This window comes from Dermacentor albipictus, chromosome 8 (assembly GCF_038994185.2).
Source record: "Dermacentor albipictus isolate Rhodes 1998 colony chromosome 8, USDA_Dalb.pri_finalv2, whole genome shotgun sequence".
In the NCBI taxonomy this organism is placed as follows: Eukaryota; Metazoa; Arthropoda; class Arachnida; order Ixodida; family Ixodidae; genus Dermacentor; species Dermacentor albipictus.
In genome coordinates this window covers 85,267,662-85,288,690 of record NC_091828.1, presented here as the reverse complement: position 1 = coordinate 85,288,690, position 21,029 = coordinate 85,267,662, and the positions used below count along the sequence as shown (strand labels likewise).

The window sequence follows — 21,029 nt, the reverse complement described above, 5'->3', positions numbered from 1 at the left end:
GGAGTTTTGTGCAACGTGTAATGTACCACAGCAGTACATGCTGCCCGAGGCAAGAAGCATTCGCAGCCTGCGGTGTCAGCGCCGCAAGCCGCCGACGTCCTGCGCGACAGGAGACCGGGGTGGCAGCAACGACCACCAAGGCGGGCTGGCGCAAGCAGCATATGAGCTCAATGGGGGTGAGAAAGAGAGAGAGAGAAGCGGACCGCGTACTGGTTTCTTAGAGTGAGACGACAGCATCCGTGCATGTGCATCACGCGACTACCTCACCGACGATAACGCGTCTTTCCCCATGGCGTCGCGTCGCCGTGCTTGCACCGTGGAGGAACTCACGTGGAATGGCTTCGCAGCCAATGGGAATTTAGGGGCCTTCTCACTGCTACAGACGACGGCTCTTTCGCTGAATGGGCTGTTTAATTATTACTCATATATGCAGAAAAATTACCTTACATTCTCCATTTTCGTCGCAGCGCATCCCGTCGGGAGCACTTCTATCGAACGATGCCACCTCTTTCGTTTCCAGCAAGATTACGTAGCAACTCAATGTGCATGAGGAAATCACCTGCGTGAAAAACAAAGTTTTCATTTATCAAGCTGAACCCTGTTTAAACATGGTGACCCTTTCAGAACACACTATCCAAGGTACCTAGCGAAATAACTTTGCAAACTGGTCATTCTTTTTTTAAAGCGGCTATAAGCCCTTTAGTTTTCCCCTTAAATTGAATACAATGCAGTATGCTAGGGTTATCCATAAAATCAAAAGGAGATAATCGACGCTACGTCTATAGCCTACTATCACATTGGCCTTATGCAACGTTATGGTCTCTTTATGAACTCTTAAGGAATATACCTAATAATGGTATTAGGACTTGAGGTAGAACCGCAAAGATTACCAGGATATCGAAGTAGAGAAAACGACATATTTATTGAACTTTCCATGTTCGAATGCCTCACTGTCTTCATTATGGGGAAGAGCAACCTTGGGTATTCCCGCAGAGCTTCTTTTTCATATATAAAACGAGCTGCGACGATCAGCTCTCATTCAACAAAATCTGGGTTTTAAGGCCAAACATGCTTTTGCAAACGGCAATACCATCAGCCTCATCATCATGGTTGGCCTATATTTATGTATACCGCAGAACGAAGGCCGCTCCGAGCAAGCTCAAATATACCTGTCTTACGCTAGCTGATTCCTGTTTGTACCGGCAAATTTGCAAATTTTATTACCCCAGCTAACTTTCTGCCATGCTCGACTATGCTGATGGTCCAGTGGTTATCTGCCCTACTCATGACGTGGCCTCCGAAGCTCCATTTTTTTTTTAATGTCAACTAAAATATTGACGATCTCATTTGTTCTGTAATCCACGCACCTGTCGTCCTGTTTCTTAACGTGACGTCAAATATTTCAGATCGCAGCTATTTGGCGCCTGTTCCTGCGTTCGTGGCGCCGTCGTCCCTCGCCGTAACCAAGGTCATCAGCCGCTCTCTGCTCAACTCACCCATAGAGAGAAATTGATCAGTTCAATTAACTACCATTGAAGACTAGCAAAATAAGTGAACTTTCTCAATGAGCATATATTGGCGCCACTGGTCTGCGTATTGACTCGCTTCAAGCGAATTTTCCCGTGAAAATCAACAAATTTTGCAGCACAATTTCAATGCGAAAGTCATCAAGACATATTCCAGAGGTTCTGAAAATCAACGCATCCCACAGTGTTGCTGCAACATCACGTTGCCATGGCTTGTCAGTTGGACATACAAGCACATGATGGGTGTGTAAGGTGCGGCCTTTTGCCTCATCGACAGCCACATAATAATAAATTAATAATGAATTATGGGTTTTACGTGCCAGAACCACTTTCTGATTATGAGGCACGCCATAGTGGAGGACTCCGGAAATTTCGATCACCTGGGGTTCTTTAACGCGCACCTAAATCTAAGTACACGGGTGTTTTCGCATTTCGCCCCCATCGAAATGCGGCCGCCGTGGCCGGGTTTCGATCCCACGACCTCGTGCTCAGCAGCGCAACACCGAAGCCACTGAGCAATCACGGCGGGTATCGATAGCCACATGCTGCTATTTCATTTGATAATGGCTATACTACATTCATCAATGGACGTAAAGCACAGAAATGGATTCATACCGTAGCATTCAAAAATTCCTCGTTCTCTCGCACTTTGCTCAAGCACTGGTTATTTCTCAGCACCTCGTCTCGTTGCTCAGCAGCAGTGCGTGTCTCCATTCTGGCAGGTTCTGGACATCGACGGCGGAACAGACAGCTGGCATCGCGTGAGCTGCGTGAAGGAAAATTCCGAAAACGTGTGTGCCATGGTGGAAACCATCGCACATATGATATACATTCCATTTAGAGTGTGCTTAGGGGCACATTTCTAAACCGAATTTCTTCAGCGATCGCTATCTTCTGTGCACCATTGCCAGCACCAAGCAGAACACGGTAAGCGTGAAATGTTATTGCGAAGCTTACTTTACCTGCATTCACTTACTTGACGGGGCTGTATGTGGGGTCTACCACAATCTCGGCGGATGTATATGAGGACCCGCGAAATTGTTTAGATGGATATTTCTTGTATGCACATTGTGTGCGCGTACTTGCCACGCTTGTACAGCGCAACACAAGAAGTAAATTCCTGAATAGAACTGGAACGTGTAACGTTGGCTGACAGATATTTCTAATTCGCACAAATCTGTTAACATTATGCTGAATTCTATTCAGGAGGTTTTTTATTGATTCCATTATCTTTGACTTATCCACTGAGTAGGTGTCTTATTGAGTGCACTTCTTCATGGCCAATTCTCAAGAACGTTCATGTACCACTACGATGTCTCTATAAAATGTGAACTTGAAGTGCCACTCACAGATACGTCTAGATACGCTGTGGTGTTAATATAATGGTGGATATATTTCAAAGATTAGTTCTCTTGGTTTACTTTCTTTAACGTTGGCAGTCGGTATGTTCGCACAGGTGAATTTGGCAGCTCTTATCCACTCCTCTGGTTTGCGTAAGTGTCACAATAACACAAGCAGGCTCACAGTACGCTAATGCTGCTGAGAAATTGTCGAGTAAGATAGATCACTTCATCCCTAGGAACGTCGCTACGCATACGTATCACACTTCACACTCCCCTGATTTGAAGTTTGAAATTCGACAGAACTTATGAATGCATTGCAGAAAAATAAAGAATGCTTGGCAATAAAGTTGTTATATTCATGATCGATGAACGGTCATTCCATGCTGTTACTCTTGCATACGACGAAACTAAAGTGTGCGAGTTTCCATTACATCTAAACCGTTTAATCAAGTGCCTTAGCCGAACTTTGCTTCACAAATATTCCACGTTGTGTGTTGGATGGACACAAGTATTTGTCGGCAGTTAAATGTTCAGGGAAAAGCACGAATTCTTTTCCTCCTCTCCTTTCAATAAGAGAAAGTCCCACATGCAGTTCCTAAGGTGAAGGTTGTTGTTTGTCAGAATGAAAGAGAAATTTTTCAACTGCAGCCGGAAAATCACCAAAAAGGAAGGATGTTTCTTGCTAATTCTAGGAGGGCGAGCCCGGCTGGGTGGTCCTGGCGCGAGCATGATTCCTAGCCGTTTAGCTTACAGTTTACAGGCAGTAAGTTTTGAAAATAATGGGCCGGCCGCACCTTCGCAATCTGTGTACTACTTTGTGTTCTTGCGCCTGAATGACGACTGTCACGCCAAGCACAGAGCAACAGGAATATGTGATTAGAAAATACTAACATAGTTAACACCACGTTTTTATCATTGTCTCGCTACTATATTATACTACATTCTGCACATTATTATATAACGCACCGAAAAACATCGATGACTACAAGCTAAGGCGGAAACAAGCAAAAAAGAAATATATAAGCGTATGTGTGCCATTGCAGCCACCCCACATTAAAATACTACACTTCACTTTACTTATCGTGCTCCCATGAGTTTCTTTCTCGTATTTCCAAGCAGCAGCTCCACATTGCAAAAAAAGAAAAGAATGAAAGGAATTACTAGCATTGACAAAATCAATTGTGCGCAATTTAAGCGCAAATGCGACAATGGCAAACTTCGATGCAAAATAAATACCTGGACAGTTTCACTCAATATATGAGCTGCATCAATGGTCGCTGGTAATGGTGCGCGAATACTTGAAACCTTCTATTAACCAGCATAATATTCTCCTATTCGATTCGGGCCTCGAATCTAGTAGTTGCTTTTCCTAAATGGGAAAGTATTTCGAATGGTCTTTTATACTTCATGTCGTCGACTGTGCATGATCAAACGTAAAATTAGGAGAAAATGCAACAACCTGATTTTATAAGCAGTAGACATAACGTACTAATTGCACGCTGCGTTGCGGAAGGAGCAGTAGTTTTCCTGTTAGATCATAGTTCCAAAAGATCACAGTAGAGGAAAGGGTATTTAGAGATGCCATTCGGCTATGGAGCATTACTGACCTCTTATTGTATTAGGTGTGAGTAAATATACTTTTTAATATTGCATCACCATCGAGTAAGATACTGCGATAGCAATTGTTTGGACATACCAGGCGCACTTCTGCCGTCGCGGCGATATTCCTTATGAAGTCCAAGGGCGGTAACACGATCGCCACGCCCCCTACGCTGTTTGTGCGAGTGAATGCATGTGAGGGGAGCCGACGGTCGAGGCTCAACCTCACCCGCGTGAATGGGAGGAGAGAAGGAAGGAAGTGCGCCGTCTTCCGTCGCGGGTAAGGAACCCAACGTTGCAATGCAATGCGGGTAGGGGATAGAGGGGGGGGAGGCGTGGTACCCGCCGCAGTTGCGTATGTGGGGGCTAGGCGCGGTCACGTGGCCCTATCTTAAGATGAAGCTTTAGCTCGGGTGCTCCTGTCTAAATATATGTAATACGCGACCTCATCCTAAACAACGTCGGTGAATGGCGCTGCGAATCCGCGTATACAAGTACGTCCGAGCCTCCCTCCGCGACCGCGCAGCAACTATAGGAATTGGTACTCACCACTCGGGTATCGTCAAACTAGCAGGATGTGACACTCCCCAGGGATCGGTGATCTCACCAGCCCTTTTTTAAGTTTGATACGGCAGGTCTCCCCAAACAATTGGACTAAGTCCTGCATCTTCACCATGCCCTTTATGCCGACGATATAAAACTGTGGACGGTTCGCGGCTCCGACGGAGCCATCCAAGACCGGCTCCAACAGCTGGTCGAAATCGTGTCAGACTACGCCGGAAAGGGCGGCCTCAGTTGCTCACCCGACAAGTCCGAACTCGTCCCCTTCTGGGCACGCGGCAAGCCTCCCCCGGACCCCATGACAGTCCTCGTCGACGGTACACCCGTACCACCGGTGTGGAGAGCGCGCGTCCTCGGACTTTGCGTTCAGGACGATGGCAGGGCTGTACACACCGTAGGTCTCTCTGCTTTCGCGCCTGACGGAGCAGGTCATCGCAATGCTGTGCCCCGTTAACAATCTTCGCCCGGGACTTAAGTAAAATGGCATGTTCTTATAAGTACACGCATCCATTCTTGGCCGCTTCAACTATCACCTAACCCGCCACCCGCTAACGCGGTTACAGCGTGACCGCGTAGACACGCTCATCCGCAAAGCCGCGCAAGTCGCAATCGGCATTCTACAGTATAGCTCCAGACAGCGTCTTTTACCGCTGGGGGTGCACAATACCCTAGATGAACAGCATGAGGCCCAATGGATCAGCCAGCGCCAACGTCTTCTCCTCACTTCAACGGCTAGACAGCTCCTCACTCGCCTAGGCCACCCGCTTCCACCTACATCCCCAGACAGGCAAGGGATCTCCGTACCGGTTAGGATCCCTAGGTTGCTTCGAGTACATCCCATACCGCGTAACATGCATCGCGAGCACAATGTCGGTCGGCGGAGGGTACGGGTGAAATATCTTGCGCGCACTCTTGGCGAACTTGAAGAGAACAGAATCCTCTGCACGGAGCCGCTTGTATGGCACAAGGGTAGCAAGGGTAGTGGTCGACGGCACCCACGTGGGCGTGAGCGCTGCCTCTGTCATCTCTCCACCTTCTGCTACTGTCTCGGGAGTGAGTATCCTGGCGTTTACCCTCGCAATGCAATACATCTATAGCCTCCTGGGTTTAACGTATTACATAATCACCGATTTGCAAGCGGCTTGTAAGGCTTTCTTGACAGGTCGTGGAATTCCAAAACGACGCACTGCATTCTTTCACGTTCGTCCGAATTGACCGTACACATCACCCACAACATTCACCTGCTTTGGACGCCTAGCCATGCCTCACCGCGGGATAGCGAATGCGCCCATGTGGCCGCTTAAGGACACAGCCTTCGAGCAACCCTGCGCAATGAGGCCGCCAACTTAGAGAACACTTCCCCCCTCCTCAGTACACATGCCAGATTCGGCTGTACCAACGTCGACCGGCGTCTTTCGCTCGAGTAGAGGCGGTCGCACTTCGCCAACTGCAGACTCCCACATTTCCAAATCTACACTTCCTGCACATCCTATAGCAGACGCGCTAACCCTACGCATGTCCAGGATGTGGCATTTTCCCCAGCACCTTGGACGCTACGGTACGATGCACCGCCTCCATGCTTCCCATTCCTTCCCCGTATCGTTCTTGCAACCCGCACTACAGAGCGACGGTACTTCCGAGGTCCAGTGGGCACTGATTCGACAGGCACGGGTCATCGTCGAAGAGGTCATCGTAGGCCCGCACTAGCGGCCCCTTCCAAATGTCCTAATACTTGTGAATAAAATGTTTTCTTCATTCGCGCGGACAAGGCACGTGCGAATAGTCAAGCAGCGAGAGAATTATGTCTGCAACAACGGGGAGGAGCTTCTGAAGTGGACGCGTTGGAACGCGTGTGAGCCTGTCGGCTGGCAGGTTGTGCGAGAGAAAAAGCATTACAGCAACGTTTTTTTTCATTTTCCAAAAGCAAGACAGGCGATATAAAGGAGCTTATTTGGGAGATCGTCATAGTGGGTGGCGTGGTATTCTTTGAGGTTGTCTATGTAAAACATACGTCAGTCGTGGTTTTAAGAGTAGATGGTAAGCTTCATAAGTAACGACTACCAAGAATGCTGCGCACTACATGGCAATACCCCTGTGGGGATTTTTTGTTGTTATGGTGTTATTGCTATCAGAAAATACTACTCTCGTCGGCCAAACGAGAAAATTTTTTAGTTACCATACTCAAGCTCAAGAACGAAGTACATTAGATCACTTCTTATGCGTGCAGCTTAATAATTGCATTAAAGTTGTTTAATGAATGCTGTAACGGTGAAATCGCTGTGTTTAGGAGCACACTCTCTGACTCTCGGGGCATGTAGTAGGGGTGTCCACGAGCGATCTACATGCGCAGGACTCCCTAGCGTACAGTAAGCATTAGGTTAGGATAAGTGTGCCATGTGCATGTGAGTACGAAGAAAAACACAGTGAAATGCTTAAACTAGTGTTTCTAGCTCACAGGCACACAATGAAGAATGTTAAGGGTAACCTCACCATTATTATTCCTGAAAATCACACCATGCATACTTTGGGCTTCACAGAAATCAATATGATATACTAACAGTCTGACTATGCATGCCGTACTTATATGGTACTTTAAGAAAAGATAAGCTTGGTCTTGCTGGTGTTTACTAAAGGAGACGTTTACAAGTATAGACTAAACAGCGACAGAAACAGAGCACTTCTTAGACAAACTATATCAAGCAAAGAAACCTTGAATATGTACCGCGTAAGCCAATTAGTATTGCGACAACTCACGCCAAAAATCTCTTCATTGCTGCCTTGCTGCATTCAGAGAACACATGATTTTGTTTATAAACAGTAGGGTCCATTATATATCTACCATTTGCTGGGCAATTTGTTGAGGTCTCGCTGCCATCATGAGGGGAGCCTAGGCTGAAAGAGAAGTTTTTAACTTGATTGGAAGATTTCCATAGCTATTTCCCAAATATTTTTATTGCTCGGGTGGCGATACGGACCACAGGTTCTTCTTTAATAAGTTGGCTTATGCGGAGCGCAGCTACCGATTGTCTTGTTATTAGGCGGTGGGCCATGTGGAATCACTGAACAAGAAGTCTAGCAAGATTCAATGTTTTAAGCATGCAACCTAGGTAAGTGTAAGTACAACCAACAGCTGGGGAACATCGAGCTCTGCTAATAAAGTGAAAATAAAAATCAGACACAGGTAAAAGCGCTTGCTACAGAAACTGCACAAGAATATTGCAGCAATCTAGGAGGTAAGAAGTTTTATTTTTGCTAACGCCATAATAGTATCAAGGCACAAGTATGAGAAGGTAAATGGTCATCATCTAGTTTGGCTGAGCACCTTGAGGTTTCTTTCATTTCGCATTTCGTTATGATTTCGCATTTCCCATTCCACATTTGGTTTTGTCATTTAGTTAAGAACCATTCACCTATTCACAATGAGCAACAAGTTGATACACACTGCCTGCAACAGCAGGACAAACGTGATGTCGGCACCTGAGTGAAACTATTACCGATAATTGTTGTGAAATATGATAATAGCAAGCACCGAGAGACTGTGGGGTAATATTTCTGCAACATACTTTCGCACCAATAGTCAAAGCGAACAATACGCATTGCTCATATCAGCAGTACTGTGATGTGATCAAAGTCAATTAAGCGCGCAAATCTAGTCGACATAGATTGTTTGAATTGTGATTAGACCAAAACTTTCAGCTCTATACATCAATACTAAGTGAAAATTAGAGCGATGTCTACATTTCGCAGCAGCTTGCCTACGATGAATGGAGTTAAGTGGGAGACATCATCGTCTTTGGCAGTACCGAATATTAGTTTATCTTAAGTTTAGTGGTCTAAACATTTTCGCAAATCAGGAAGGAGCCACCAACTGTTTATTTATTTTACCGTCATGAACGTCAAATGATCATTATGATTTACGTTTCCATCTGAACACTCCTCCTCTGTGCCATACTTGTTTTTCTCACTACGTAGGTGTAATTTGGGAGCTGGTTGCTCTAAAGAGCATGGTATTTCATATTTTCAGATGCAGCCAAGACAATTCTAAGGTTTTTAAGTGTGATTAGTTTTACATAGACATCATAAAAACATTTAGGCATGCAGCGCATTGATCTTCGATGGGGTAACTTGAGCTAAGGTAACGTTCTTTGTTAAGCTAACCAGCAACTTAGCTCTTGTGACTGTCGTGGAACGGGAGGATGAAGTTCCTTGCAATAATAAATTAGGCTTTACATTTGTAATTTATCACCGCTTTGCGTGATCATTTCCTTTAGCCTTCTTCTAATTTTTCAATATTATTATGTCGCGCTTAGGCAATAAGGAAGCCGCACTGGAGACGTGTTTCGAGGGAATTCACGCACTATGAAGGAACGATGCAAGATATTGCTTGGTCTGCTGCCTAAAATGACGCAACTCTTTGAGAATCAGCACCTAGATGTATGGCGGTGAAAACAACTTTCAAATGATTACTGTTGCACATATAAGGCGACTAGAAAATGTTTCGAAATAACGCGCTTCTTCTCAAGCCTAGCCTCACTCTGTAGGTGCTGAAACCCTCTATGGCTTCTAGAAAAAAAAAAAACCTTAAGCCTGCTGCTGCTTCTCCCATACAGGCAAAAGTAGTTTTTCGGTGGGCTCTACAAGGAATGCCCAAGTGGGACTGTGGCGATTTTCTCACTTCGCCTACGTTCTTATTATCGCGTGGCTACGCCTCTCCTTGATCACATTATAATTGGCATCCTCTCTATTCCGTTTGAAGTAACAGGTGTTTTGGAAAAATGATCCGTGTAGGGAAAAGAGATTCGAATGTCGTTTTTTTTCATCAAAAGTGCCACCACATAGTGCTCACCCACATAGCTCTCCCGGATGAATCTAGCGCGATAAATTTCTTTACGGGTGGGCGCTCACAAACCGGCCGTGCTACTGTATGCCTGTATCACTGGCTCCGCGTCCGAGAACTGGTAGAACCTCGACTAGCAGGGTGACAACTGATTACCGGATGTTCCTCCCTTACTTTAATTTCCTGACAGGTACACAACACTGCGATCCTTTGCGGGCGGCCAAAAGTTATACCTTGTTTTCCTTATGGCGCTTGTACTCGGGCTGAATTCTCCTGTTCGCTTCCCACTCTTCTGGTTTTTATTCGCAAAATTCTTCGCAATTGGTTTGGAGCCGTCTCGGAGGCTGTAAGACCATTTCCTTTACTGGAATCAGATCCTCGCCATGGCACATGATAAGGGTGGAAAATGAAACGGATGATTGTCCCTAGTTGCTTCAAACCTATGTAGAGCATAAAACGTTACTTCTCTGAATTTTTGTCAACCTTCTTAAAACTTAGTTATTCCAGTTTGCATGCGTACTCAAAGATAAATCGTGTATAAATCTACACACACGAAAAAAGATGCGTCCCCTTATTGTTCATTAAAATTTGTCTCCTTCTGTTTTTTCGTAGTCCTTGAATAACCTGCAATAAAAATTCTGAGGCAGTGGGGCACAATTTCTGAAAAAAAGAAACATCCTTAAAAGGCGAAGTAACTCAAGATAATATACATAAGTTATCAAATGCAAGTGTCATAAAACTCACACATGTCCCAGTTCGTGAACGCCAGATAAAAGGCCAGAACCAGGATCATGATTGTCCGCAACAAGAACAACATTCTTCTTTATACAGGCTCCTTTTCTAACAGATAATCCTGTTTGGGAGAACACGAAAGGAACATTTAAATTTTGAACGCAGGCTTGTGTGAATTTCCTTCTGTGAGATATATGGTAACAATTCATTAAAACTGATTATCCTCTTGTTGTTTATGCGTTTCTTTCGCCCATATGAGAATTGTACACTCTGGCGAGAAGACATGCAGGATTCTGAATGCTCTCTTTTGTGGTTTTTTCAAGCTCGACTCGCTGCCTTGCTTTAATAAGACATATAAACACATATACGGCCAATAACCTCGTCAGTATCACCTGACTCATGGCCTTGCTCGGGCGTTATGGATCACCTGACTCATGGCCAACGCTCGGGCGTTATGGATCAAGGAGGTGGATGCGCCAGCCTGCTGCCGGTGGTTGGCGGGGACCGATTATTGTGGCGGCGTGCTCATAAAATGGTGCGCAGGTTGGGCCAGAACCGGCAACTGCTTTTTATTGTACTAACCCTTCTTGACGGATTGCGCCATTTCGGCGGCAGCCATGGTTCCATCGCTGCCGTGCTCATACTTTTTGAGTAATTTACGTTCCATGGGATTTTTAGCCACGTTGCTGTATGCATCTAGTCCCTTTCACATATCCGGTGACCCAAGTTGTCTGTTAGCTCTTCTTAGTATCCAATTCTCCGTGCACAATTCAATTTCCGGATCTCGCCGGTTTCCTTTCACACCAAACTGGCTGGCTAGTGTCACTGGCTAAGTGACGCAGTGTTTTGCCACTGGGTATTTGCCAAACGATATGTGCACCTCATCAATGAACCTCGCTGCTGTCAACTTGGTATCGGGACACGCACCGCAAGAAATAAAACGTATGATCGCTACTTGCACATGCATGGTTACATAGTGCTAATATCATTAACCCTTAAGAGGTTGATGTGCAACACTATAGATCTAATCAAACTATGTATTAAACAAGACAGCTTGAAACATAGGTCTGTGCTTTTAAATACCACTTTTTTGTTACCTACTGTGGTTTTACCAATAATGTTGACCGTCAGCACCAGCCTATGATTTCCGCGACAAAACCCATAGGGTTCGTCGATCTCCTCTTAGCGTAGGTAGTGGTCATATTCCCGTTGCAGTGCAAATTGTTTCCTTTTTTAGAGAGCTCTTATTGTTGATGTCTGTAGAGGTGTGTTCCAAGAACACGCGCAGACCTTGTGAAAAAGCTTTTGCGATTAGATATTCTCTAAGCAGGGCACGATCACTCTTCACGAGTTGTTGAGCGGCCAGTTGTTGATTGAGGCAGGATTTTCGTGCAGTAGATCAGACGGGCTACCTTTTGTCACTCTTACAAGTTTCGGGTAAAAATTATTATAGTGAATCATTCGTTGCATTTGGCGTTAGGTTCATGTTCTGCCTCGGTTGAATAAAATGAAAATAATGTGTCATCGAAGGTGTAGTCGAACCTCTGCCATGGTGCACAGCAGGCCGTACTTGGAAACACTAGGTCACGATTGCTTTCTTGTTTTTTTCGTTATTGCCCGAATTTGTTCAGAATAAAAATATATTCGCAGTACTAAGAGAGAGTTCCACATGCCCGCCAATCACAGGGTGTTTTAGCAGTGTTGCAATATTTTTAAGTATTCAAGTGCCTCCAATTGGCTGAACCATTGTGCTACCTGGGTATGCTGTATCTCTACTTGAAAAAAATCTTGCAATAATTTCTCGGAAATTAAGACGAATTGGTCGTATGTCAACATCTGTAATAAAAACTGCTAAGCGCTTCTAAATTTTATACAGAGCAATGCGCATCACAGCATAAAAGTTTCTTTCGTAGGGACAAACCACGAGTTGGGATGTCATGTTGGACTTCACTATATCCGTGAGCTGCCCAATTTTTTTCTTCACTTTTCACACGGTACTTTAGGCCACGTACACACTGTGCGACGTTCTGCCAACTTCATGATCGCCCAACTAATTCTTGTTTTACAATTTCTTCGCTGTATGGCAAATGTCATCGTCGTTTCAACATACACCCCATTGGATAGTCATGGGTTCGTACGAATGTCTAACACATAGTCGCTGATGACGTCACAGTTGCTCTTTGTCTCGTTTACGCCCCTCCAATATCCGTGTAGAGCTCAAAAAACAATCATGTAGCATGTTCATGTCGAGCAGCTGACGTATATATCAAGCCTTTGCTACCGTATGATCGTCTTTGACGCGATTGCTGTGGTGCTGCTGTGGTCACGTCCCTGTACGCTCCGTTCCTACACACACACCTGCTCACATTGCGTGAACATGCTGGTTCACCTAGTAACGGTTTGCGGAACCCCAAACAATGCCGGATGGTTTTGTACCCTGACAATGCTTCGCACAGCATCGATTCCCACAGTGCGTGGAATCTGCCCAACGTTATATGGAATATTTGGTGTGTAACAAATGGCGAGTGTGCATCCCAAGTTTTAAACGATGTTAGGGGAATTGAAAAAAAAGAACTGCCCAAGGGGACTGAAACGCACAATTCAACAGACCCGTACGTTTGTGAGCTCCGTGTGACTCCTGAAATGTTACCTCTACCTAGCTGTGAATAAAATGTTCTTCTGTGGCAGACCAAGGGAGCAGCATGGTGTAGCAAAAAAATTTGTTTTTTCAAAGCACTTAGAGCTTTAATCATGTAAGTATAATGCAGATGATAAAAATGCACACCTATACATGTCTAAGTAACCAGCACACAGGAAAACATTCCCTTGGCTGACTTTGTTTATGGCTCGACTCCATCACGTGGTAATCATTTCAGTAGGCAAGGCAAACTTGCGCGTCAATGACAACAAAGGGCAATTTTTTTTTATTTCAGAACCAAACCGGCAGCCACCGTGTCCACGCCTACACTAGACGGCAGGATAGCGTCCGCTGTTGCGTGAACGTCGGTCGCTGCGCGGACGTTATCACTCGCCAGGCAGATGAGAGTACAATACACATGGCTTATTCTGTGGCATCAGCGGCCCAGGCGATGTGACCTATGTCAAGTCGTGGTGGTATGACAACATCGGCCAGACATCGGTGTGGCCATCGGAAGATGACAATGCCATGATCCTCTACAACAACATTTTACGTTCGGAGTTTGCGAATTCGCATGTAGCCGTTAAAGGAAAAAGTGCCATTTTTTACTGAGGCATTTGTAAGTTTTCTCTTCTGTATAACTAATGGTAGATGCATTTAGTTCTCATTTGCTATGAAAACATTCAGAATGTTCTTGCCAGAACATTTTAACCGAGGTTTGGCGTTATCGAAGGGATTTTTTTTAGATTTCTGTCGCATCTTATGGTAACACTCTTGCAGCTGCCACTGACGCATAGAAAAATTCTCCCTGCAGAGCTGCTGTCGTAGCACCACAATGTTATTGATACTTATGTGCCATTATTAGAAAAGACATTCTTCCACTTTCCTGAAATAGTTATGATCCACTTAATATCGCCGAGTAGGAGTGCAAGTCATACCTAACACAGCTTCTCGTTCCTGACCAGGACGCTGACGAAACAAGTTTCTTCTGCAATGAGAGAACACACGCAAGCAAGAATTTAAAAAAAAAGTATGCTGCATGGTTAACACTACATACGCCATCGCTGTAACTGTAAGAAAAAATTATGGAAACTATCATGCATTTTTCTATAACCAGTTTAGCAGATATATAAATTGAATCGCTGAAGTATCCGTGCATCTTTTATGCCTTAATCAGCCTTCATTTTCTTGTGGCAATTACTACATCGCAATTAATATTTCTCGCTAGTGCATTAGGTTTAGTTACATAGCATCTGAGCTCACCAGCGCACTCTGATACGCGCCTCGACTTAGCACCAAGCAGTTCAAGCGGTGCTTTACGTACAATAATATTACTATCTACGTTGCTTGCTCAAGGTACGAGACAGCGTCTATAGGGGTGCTTTGGAAGCAATGCCAGCTACAGCATTTCATTTTGCTTATTTAGGTTCTTGTTCTTGCATATTTGAACTATTACGGTACGGTATTACGGTATCAAATTCTTACTTTCCCAGCTTTCTCCTACACTTGCCTACACACATGAAAAGGTTTGACCAGGAATAGTGGTACCGCACAGCCAACAAGACAAGTTTACGGACCACGAGATCTCGTAAAACGTTGAATTTCCGAGTAACCTGTAAAAGTGGCCAGTAAAACATTGAAGCAACATTTTGTTCGCATTTACTAGCAGTGACTGGAAACGCAAACAGATGATCTTGTTTTGCGGCTGCGGACATGCTGTGAACTCTCACTTGAGTGAACATCAAGAAACCCAATGACCTAAACATTTCACTGAAGGTTCACTAAGCTGAATATTCACTTGCATATGGAACAACATAGGGTACAGCACACTTCGAGTCAAAAGTGGGGAACCCAATTTTCGGAGTGATTTACATCAGTATATACGAAGTGCGTAACAGTTACGTTGCTGCCTATCTCATTTCTGAAAAAAAAAATTCTGTGATTTTTATCGGCACTGGTGCTCCTAAAGCACAAGAAGTAACAAAGCGGCCCAGAGAGTCAATGTTTTTGTGCACTTCCTGTGGCACAGCTTCTTGCTGAGACACGAAGTATCGCAGCTTTCCAAGGCATCCTACAGCGTCGGCTAGCATACAGGATTTGAATCCGCCGCTGCCGCGCATCTTCCTCGTTGAACGTTCGTTTTCAGGGACGAACACAGGAAACGATTTCCAGACCTGATAGTTCCGCACAGGCAGCCAGGTCGCTGTCACACTGCACATAGCCGCCGCAGGAGGGGCGATTTTGGGATGGCCGGCAGCATCTACGCCAGCACTGTGGTGCGTAAAACTGTGTTCAACCAATTTCCAAAATGAGTGCGGCTCCACTGATCAATTTCGTTCAAATCAAATGTTCCCTATTCATTAATTCGTTTAAGCGAAAGATTTTTGCATTGAATGCATAGGAAACTTGTCGGGAAATTTCCAGAAGGACTTCTAGGCTTTGAGCTTCAGCCCACTTTCATACATGGTTTTCTTTCGCGAAGGCAATTGGCTTCTTCTTCAGAATTTTAAACAACGTACATGATTGCAAACAAAGTACACCATAAGTGCCAAACAGACAAACAAAAAAATCAACAAGAAACGAAGAATACGTTGTCTACTACAAAAAAAGAGCTAGACACAGGAAAGCGAACTACAAAAATCAACATTGTTTTTGGCATACGCAAGAAACGGGGCATAAATGTGAGCCCAATAAATTCAACGCAAACAGACTGCAGTCCCATTCGAGAACGAAGCCCGTTACCGACCAGCTCGACGACCATTGTCTCTATCACCACAGGCTCGTCGCCCACCATAGACAATGCAGCCCCGACACCCGTCACCGGAAAAATAAGCGATGCAGCTTCCGGAATTGACGCTGTATTGACGACTCGACAGCAAGACCCTCTGATCACTTCGCCGACCAAACAGAACATGATGGACGTTTTACTCGATGGCGTTAGTGTCCCAGTATTCATTGACACTAGTGCGCACGTCTCCGCGATTAATGTCCAATTGGGCCGACCTCTGAACAAAGTTCTGACACACACTGCTTCACGGACCCTCCACGTCACCGACGGAGGAATGCCTACAGGGCTTGCTATGTGCACCGCTAGGATTGGCATAGCGTGGCGCCTAACGACTGTTCTGTTTGGCGTTTTGGAACAATGCCCTTGTGACGTTACACTTGGCTTAGACGTTTATCGTCCCATTCAGCCCTCTTTGATTATGCGCCTAGTGTCATTCAGGTTTGAACTGCCCCACGGCTGCTATAGTGCCCTTGTCACACAACCACACTTATGCTCTCACGAAGACATCCACCTGTCGTCTCAATCCACTACATACGTCACTGTACTGTCATTCCCGTCTGTTCCTGATGGCGTCTCTGTGCTGTCTCACCGCTGACATACTGCTTGAAAGAAATTTGGCTGGCCGCCATGTCGTGCTCACTGTTACAGGCAATCATACTTCGCACCCTATCCTTAATATTAACAGCTCGACTTCAATTCTTCCCAGAGGTGTGTCTTTGGGCGACATCTCCCCTGTGAACTAATGCGATATATCGGCTCTTGACGCCGAAATTTCGTCGCCTTTTAGAGAAACCTCCCATTCACCAACTCTCCCAGACAAACTTAGCAAGATGATTGCACCTAATCTAGTTCAGGCACAAGCTGCCGACCTCTGCCGTCTCTTGGAAAGTTACCGATACATTTTTGACCAGGATGTCCACCCTTTAGCCCAGATATTGGTGGTCACCTATCGAATTTACACCGGAGACGCCAATTCAATATGCCGCCGACCACACCGCATTTCACATGCTGAGCAAGTGATGCAGCGAGAAGTCGACAAGATGTTGACTAAAGGCGTCATCTTATTTTCCGTCGTTACCGATCATCATGCCTTATACTAGCCCTCCTCACTTAAAGACCCCGAAGATTGGGTAGATGTACACTACGTCTCCAAGAATGTTCATTTGCTGCTTTGCACAAGTCAGGCCTTTTGTACAAGGACGCCGACTGCCTCTCCAGTCATTCTGTTGACCACCGTGAATATGATGCGCATGACATCGACTTTTGAATCCAGGCCGTTTCTTATATTCACGACGTCCGCACCGAACAACGGCGTAACGTATGCTTCGTGTTCTCATTGATCGTCTCAATTTGGCCATTGGAAGCCAACGCGGCGCATGTTCTTGCTCCCCAACGACGTTCTCTACCGTTGCAGCTTACACACTGAAGGACGAGAGTTTTTACTCGCTATGCCACCCCATCTGCTGGCATCAGTTCTTGAGCAGTTCCATGATGCCCCTACTTCAGGCAACCTCGGCGTTTCACGTACTTACAACTGCGTACGGCGCCGCTCTTACTGGCCAGGCCTGTACCACTCTGTACACCACTACGTTGCAGCCTCTGCACTCTGTCAGCGCGGCACAAAAACCTGCTCTGTTGACTGTTGGACGCCTCCACCCCACAGATGTGCCCTCGGAACCATTGTTTGGCGTCGGTCTTTACCTTCTCGGCCCTTTTCCATTGTAAAAAACTTGCAATACGGGGGTCGTTGTCGCAACTGATTACGTGACTCGGTGCGCGATCACGCGAGCTTTGCGCACAAACTGTCAAACTGAGGTGGAAAATTTATTTTTACGTGCGTCACCTTCCAATACGGCGCCCCCGCCAGCTCCCCATTGATAGCGGCTGCACCTTCTTGTCCCGAGTTGTTGAACCCCTGCTTCGCTCCTGTTCTACCGAGCACACGCTTTCCACCGCCGATCGACCTCAAACTAACAGTCTGACGGAGCAGCTTAAGGCACGTTGGCAAGAATGCTTTCTATGTACGTTTCCGACGACCACAGTGATTTGGGATAACCCGTCATCCTTCGTGACCTTAACCTAAATTCGTCGCATCACGTGACTGCTGGCTTTTCACTTTTTTACCTCCTGTTTGGCCACCAACCTTATTTGCCCTTTACCACAGTGCTTCCTACCTCGACGAACACTCCCATGGAATACGCTCAAGACGTCTTCTTCCGGGGCTCACATAGCAAGCCAGATTACGGGCTTCCTGCTCACTGAGCCTCAGGCCGTGTAGAAGATCCCTTACGACCGCCGACATCGGGACGTTCGATTTTCTCCGGGCTTCGTTGTCCTCCTAAGGACACCATGTCTCCGTATCGGCTTGTTTGAAAAGCTGCCGCCGCGCTACACAGCTCCCTACACGATATTGCGTCAGCTTGGCGATTTTATCGCTCTACTGGACTCGCGTGCCCCGACGGTCATTGTGCAAGTGCCCAGGCTGTAGCCTTACATTGCCGCGAGTTCACCTCCTTTATAGTTTGCGCCAAGACAGCGCCTTTACAGCGGGAGTTAGAAGAAGAGAATTGGACTTGTAGAGGTGGAATCGTTCCCGACAGCTATCTTGTTTATGCATCGTTCTCTCTCTTGTAAACACATTTTCATGTGTGACATTTGCAACGTAGCAGTATGGTTACGCGCGATGCACTACCCTGTAACAGACGCAGAGGCCCGAAGTACTGCGCATGTGCAATAACCGAAGTTTGTTTACAATAGCAGACGTGACTGTCGAATATTGCGAAATACAATACTGTCTGCAAACTGTATGTGACAATTAATCGGCCAATAAATACAGTGAATAATAGGAAAGCGACATTTTCAAGAAAACTATGTCTTTTCTTCTTCCAGTGGTGCTATAATAAACGCTCCGTAATGCAAACGTGCATGAAATCTAAATCGGATGACCAGAAAACAGGAAGATAAATGGTTTGTGTGTGTTTGTGTGCGCGTGTTTTCTTACGTAACGACCCCTAATAAGTTACAGAAGCTTGAGTAGAAAGCATCAATTTTCCTGCGCTTGGAAAGAAAAAGGGAGCAATGTTTTACTTGTATTATGATGGCTTTCAACAAGGAGACTTCTGTTTATTCAATATATGGTTGTACGCGTATCGCATGATTCACGCTTTCTAACAAAAATATGTAATGCAGGTTCATGCGCATGACAAAATTGAGTGGTTCTTTACTCTGCAAAATAACTATCTGTGCCTAGCCGTTGCTTTGTTTGCTGGACTCTAAAGCCTACTGAAGCAATAACTTTATATTTGTGGTTTGCTCGGACAAAAAATTCTGGATGTGCAAAGAAAAAAAAATTCCACGTTGGAGAAAAATCGTTCACTTACCCCGTAAATGCCAGCACCACGTCTGCTTCTCTGTTTATTTTTTCATGTGCAACATATTCATTAAGGCTTCGCAATGTATCCCTGCTGTTTAGCTGGCTGTTATCTGGCAACTTAGTGTACGGTTCATTTTGCTGGAAGTTGAATTTTGAGGGGTAACTATTTTGTGACTTTACAATAATTGCGTAGCATATTTACCACATCCGTAGCTCTGCATCCTCTGAGAATGACTTGACCGGGAGGTTGTAGCTGCTGCAGAATTGCAGTCACCTGCAAGAAAGAATATTCGGTTAAATCATGTTTCTAACCCTAAAGTTCATCGAACAAAGGCTCGCATATAGACTTACTGTGTCAGCACTTTTCAAAATGACGATTCTTTTTTGAACACTACGCGCGTCTACGGTCATACGAGGATGTTCAATTCATTTCCATTCTACTTGCAGAAATTGTACGTCCAGCCTTCGTGACATGAATAACATTCACTTAACCACGTTGACAATAGTGATGTATAAGGTTCGACTGCTACGCGTTGTTTCCAAGAAATCTGTATGGCTTTTCTTTTAACCTTAATGCTAGCGTTGAGTGGTTGGCGATTTTCCGTTTCACACGCTTTCCTAGACCTAACGAGCTTCCACCTAAATGATCTGCCATGAAACTGCATACTACTGCCTTATCTTTATTTATCAATTCGCAAAAAAAATGGTTTCGGGCAAGCTTGCAGGATGTCTTTTTTGAGGACCTCAGTAGTGCAAACACCTCGGATCATCCCGAAGCATTGCGAGGCACTGCGTCTTTAGCTCCGTGTCCGTCACGTACGCAGGTCGACCCACCGCTTTCCCAATTGGAGCATCGCGACTTCCACGGCTAGTATGTAAGGGAACAGGCATCCTTGTCTCAAAACCTCATTCCCATAGAGCAGTTCAAACAAGCGGTTCTGCATCTTGTACTCCTGCTTGACGTAGCCGTCAACATGTCCTTCTAGTCGCGAAGCGAAACGCCTTATGATAACCTCAAGGTTCAAGATCTGGCCCATTTCAGTGTCGAGCGATTGGCCTCATTGCGGCCACGCATAATATCAACTTACATAGAAAACACCTCAGCCCGCAATTCTCATTCTTGAGCTTAGCTAAAGACACCTCCAACCATGACCAAGAGGCAGTCCCGTGCCACCGTGACGCGTAGAACGATGCCGTTTTGGCCCGAGTACTGGATTCTCTTTTTCGACTCTTGGGACATCACAACCAGCGTCTATGTCCCAAAACACGATGGTGTCATGAGTGTGCCTCTGCACACGGAGGCACACACACCTTTGCCGCGGGTGACAGCAGAGCTCTTGATCAACAGTTGCGATAACAAAGCCGCTGTCAAGCCACAAAAAAAAAACACTGACAGTCACGTGATGTTCATCTCATCTCGCCGACTACTGTGACCTGTATGGACACATCCACCGCCAGCCTCTATTACCATGTAGTGGTCGCGCTGCTATGAGCGACCACTACGCGATGCTTAAATCACGCTCACGCCGCAACTCCTTGTCCACCACTCCTGCGGCCCGCCCCGTTGATCTTGCGATCATATTTGTATCAAACAACCCAGCTTCAAAAGCGACATTGTTACACGTTATATCA

General features: G+C 45.6%; 1 protein-coding gene across 1 annotated transcript in view; it reads right to left on the bottom strand.

The window, feature by feature from the left end:
• LOC139049279 (uncharacterized) overlaps nucleotides 1-19,664 on the bottom strand; it is a 42,099-nt gene extending 22,435 nt beyond the window's left edge. Inside the window, exons 1-4 of the mRNA XM_070524656.1 lie at nucleotides 19,600-19,664; nucleotides 14,175-14,224; nucleotides 2,142-2,292; nucleotides 443-559 (exon numbers count right to left, since the gene is read on the bottom strand). Of these exons, the coding sequence (XP_070380757.1) occupies nucleotides 443-559; nucleotides 2,142-2,240 (216 nt within the window). The 5' untranslated portion in view covers nucleotides 2,241-2,292; nucleotides 14,175-14,224; nucleotides 19,600-19,664. The remainder of the gene's footprint in view (nucleotides 1-442; nucleotides 560-2,141; nucleotides 2,293-14,174; nucleotides 14,225-19,599) is intronic.
• Between the last annotated feature and the right edge of the window lie 1,365 nt (nucleotides 19,665-21,029).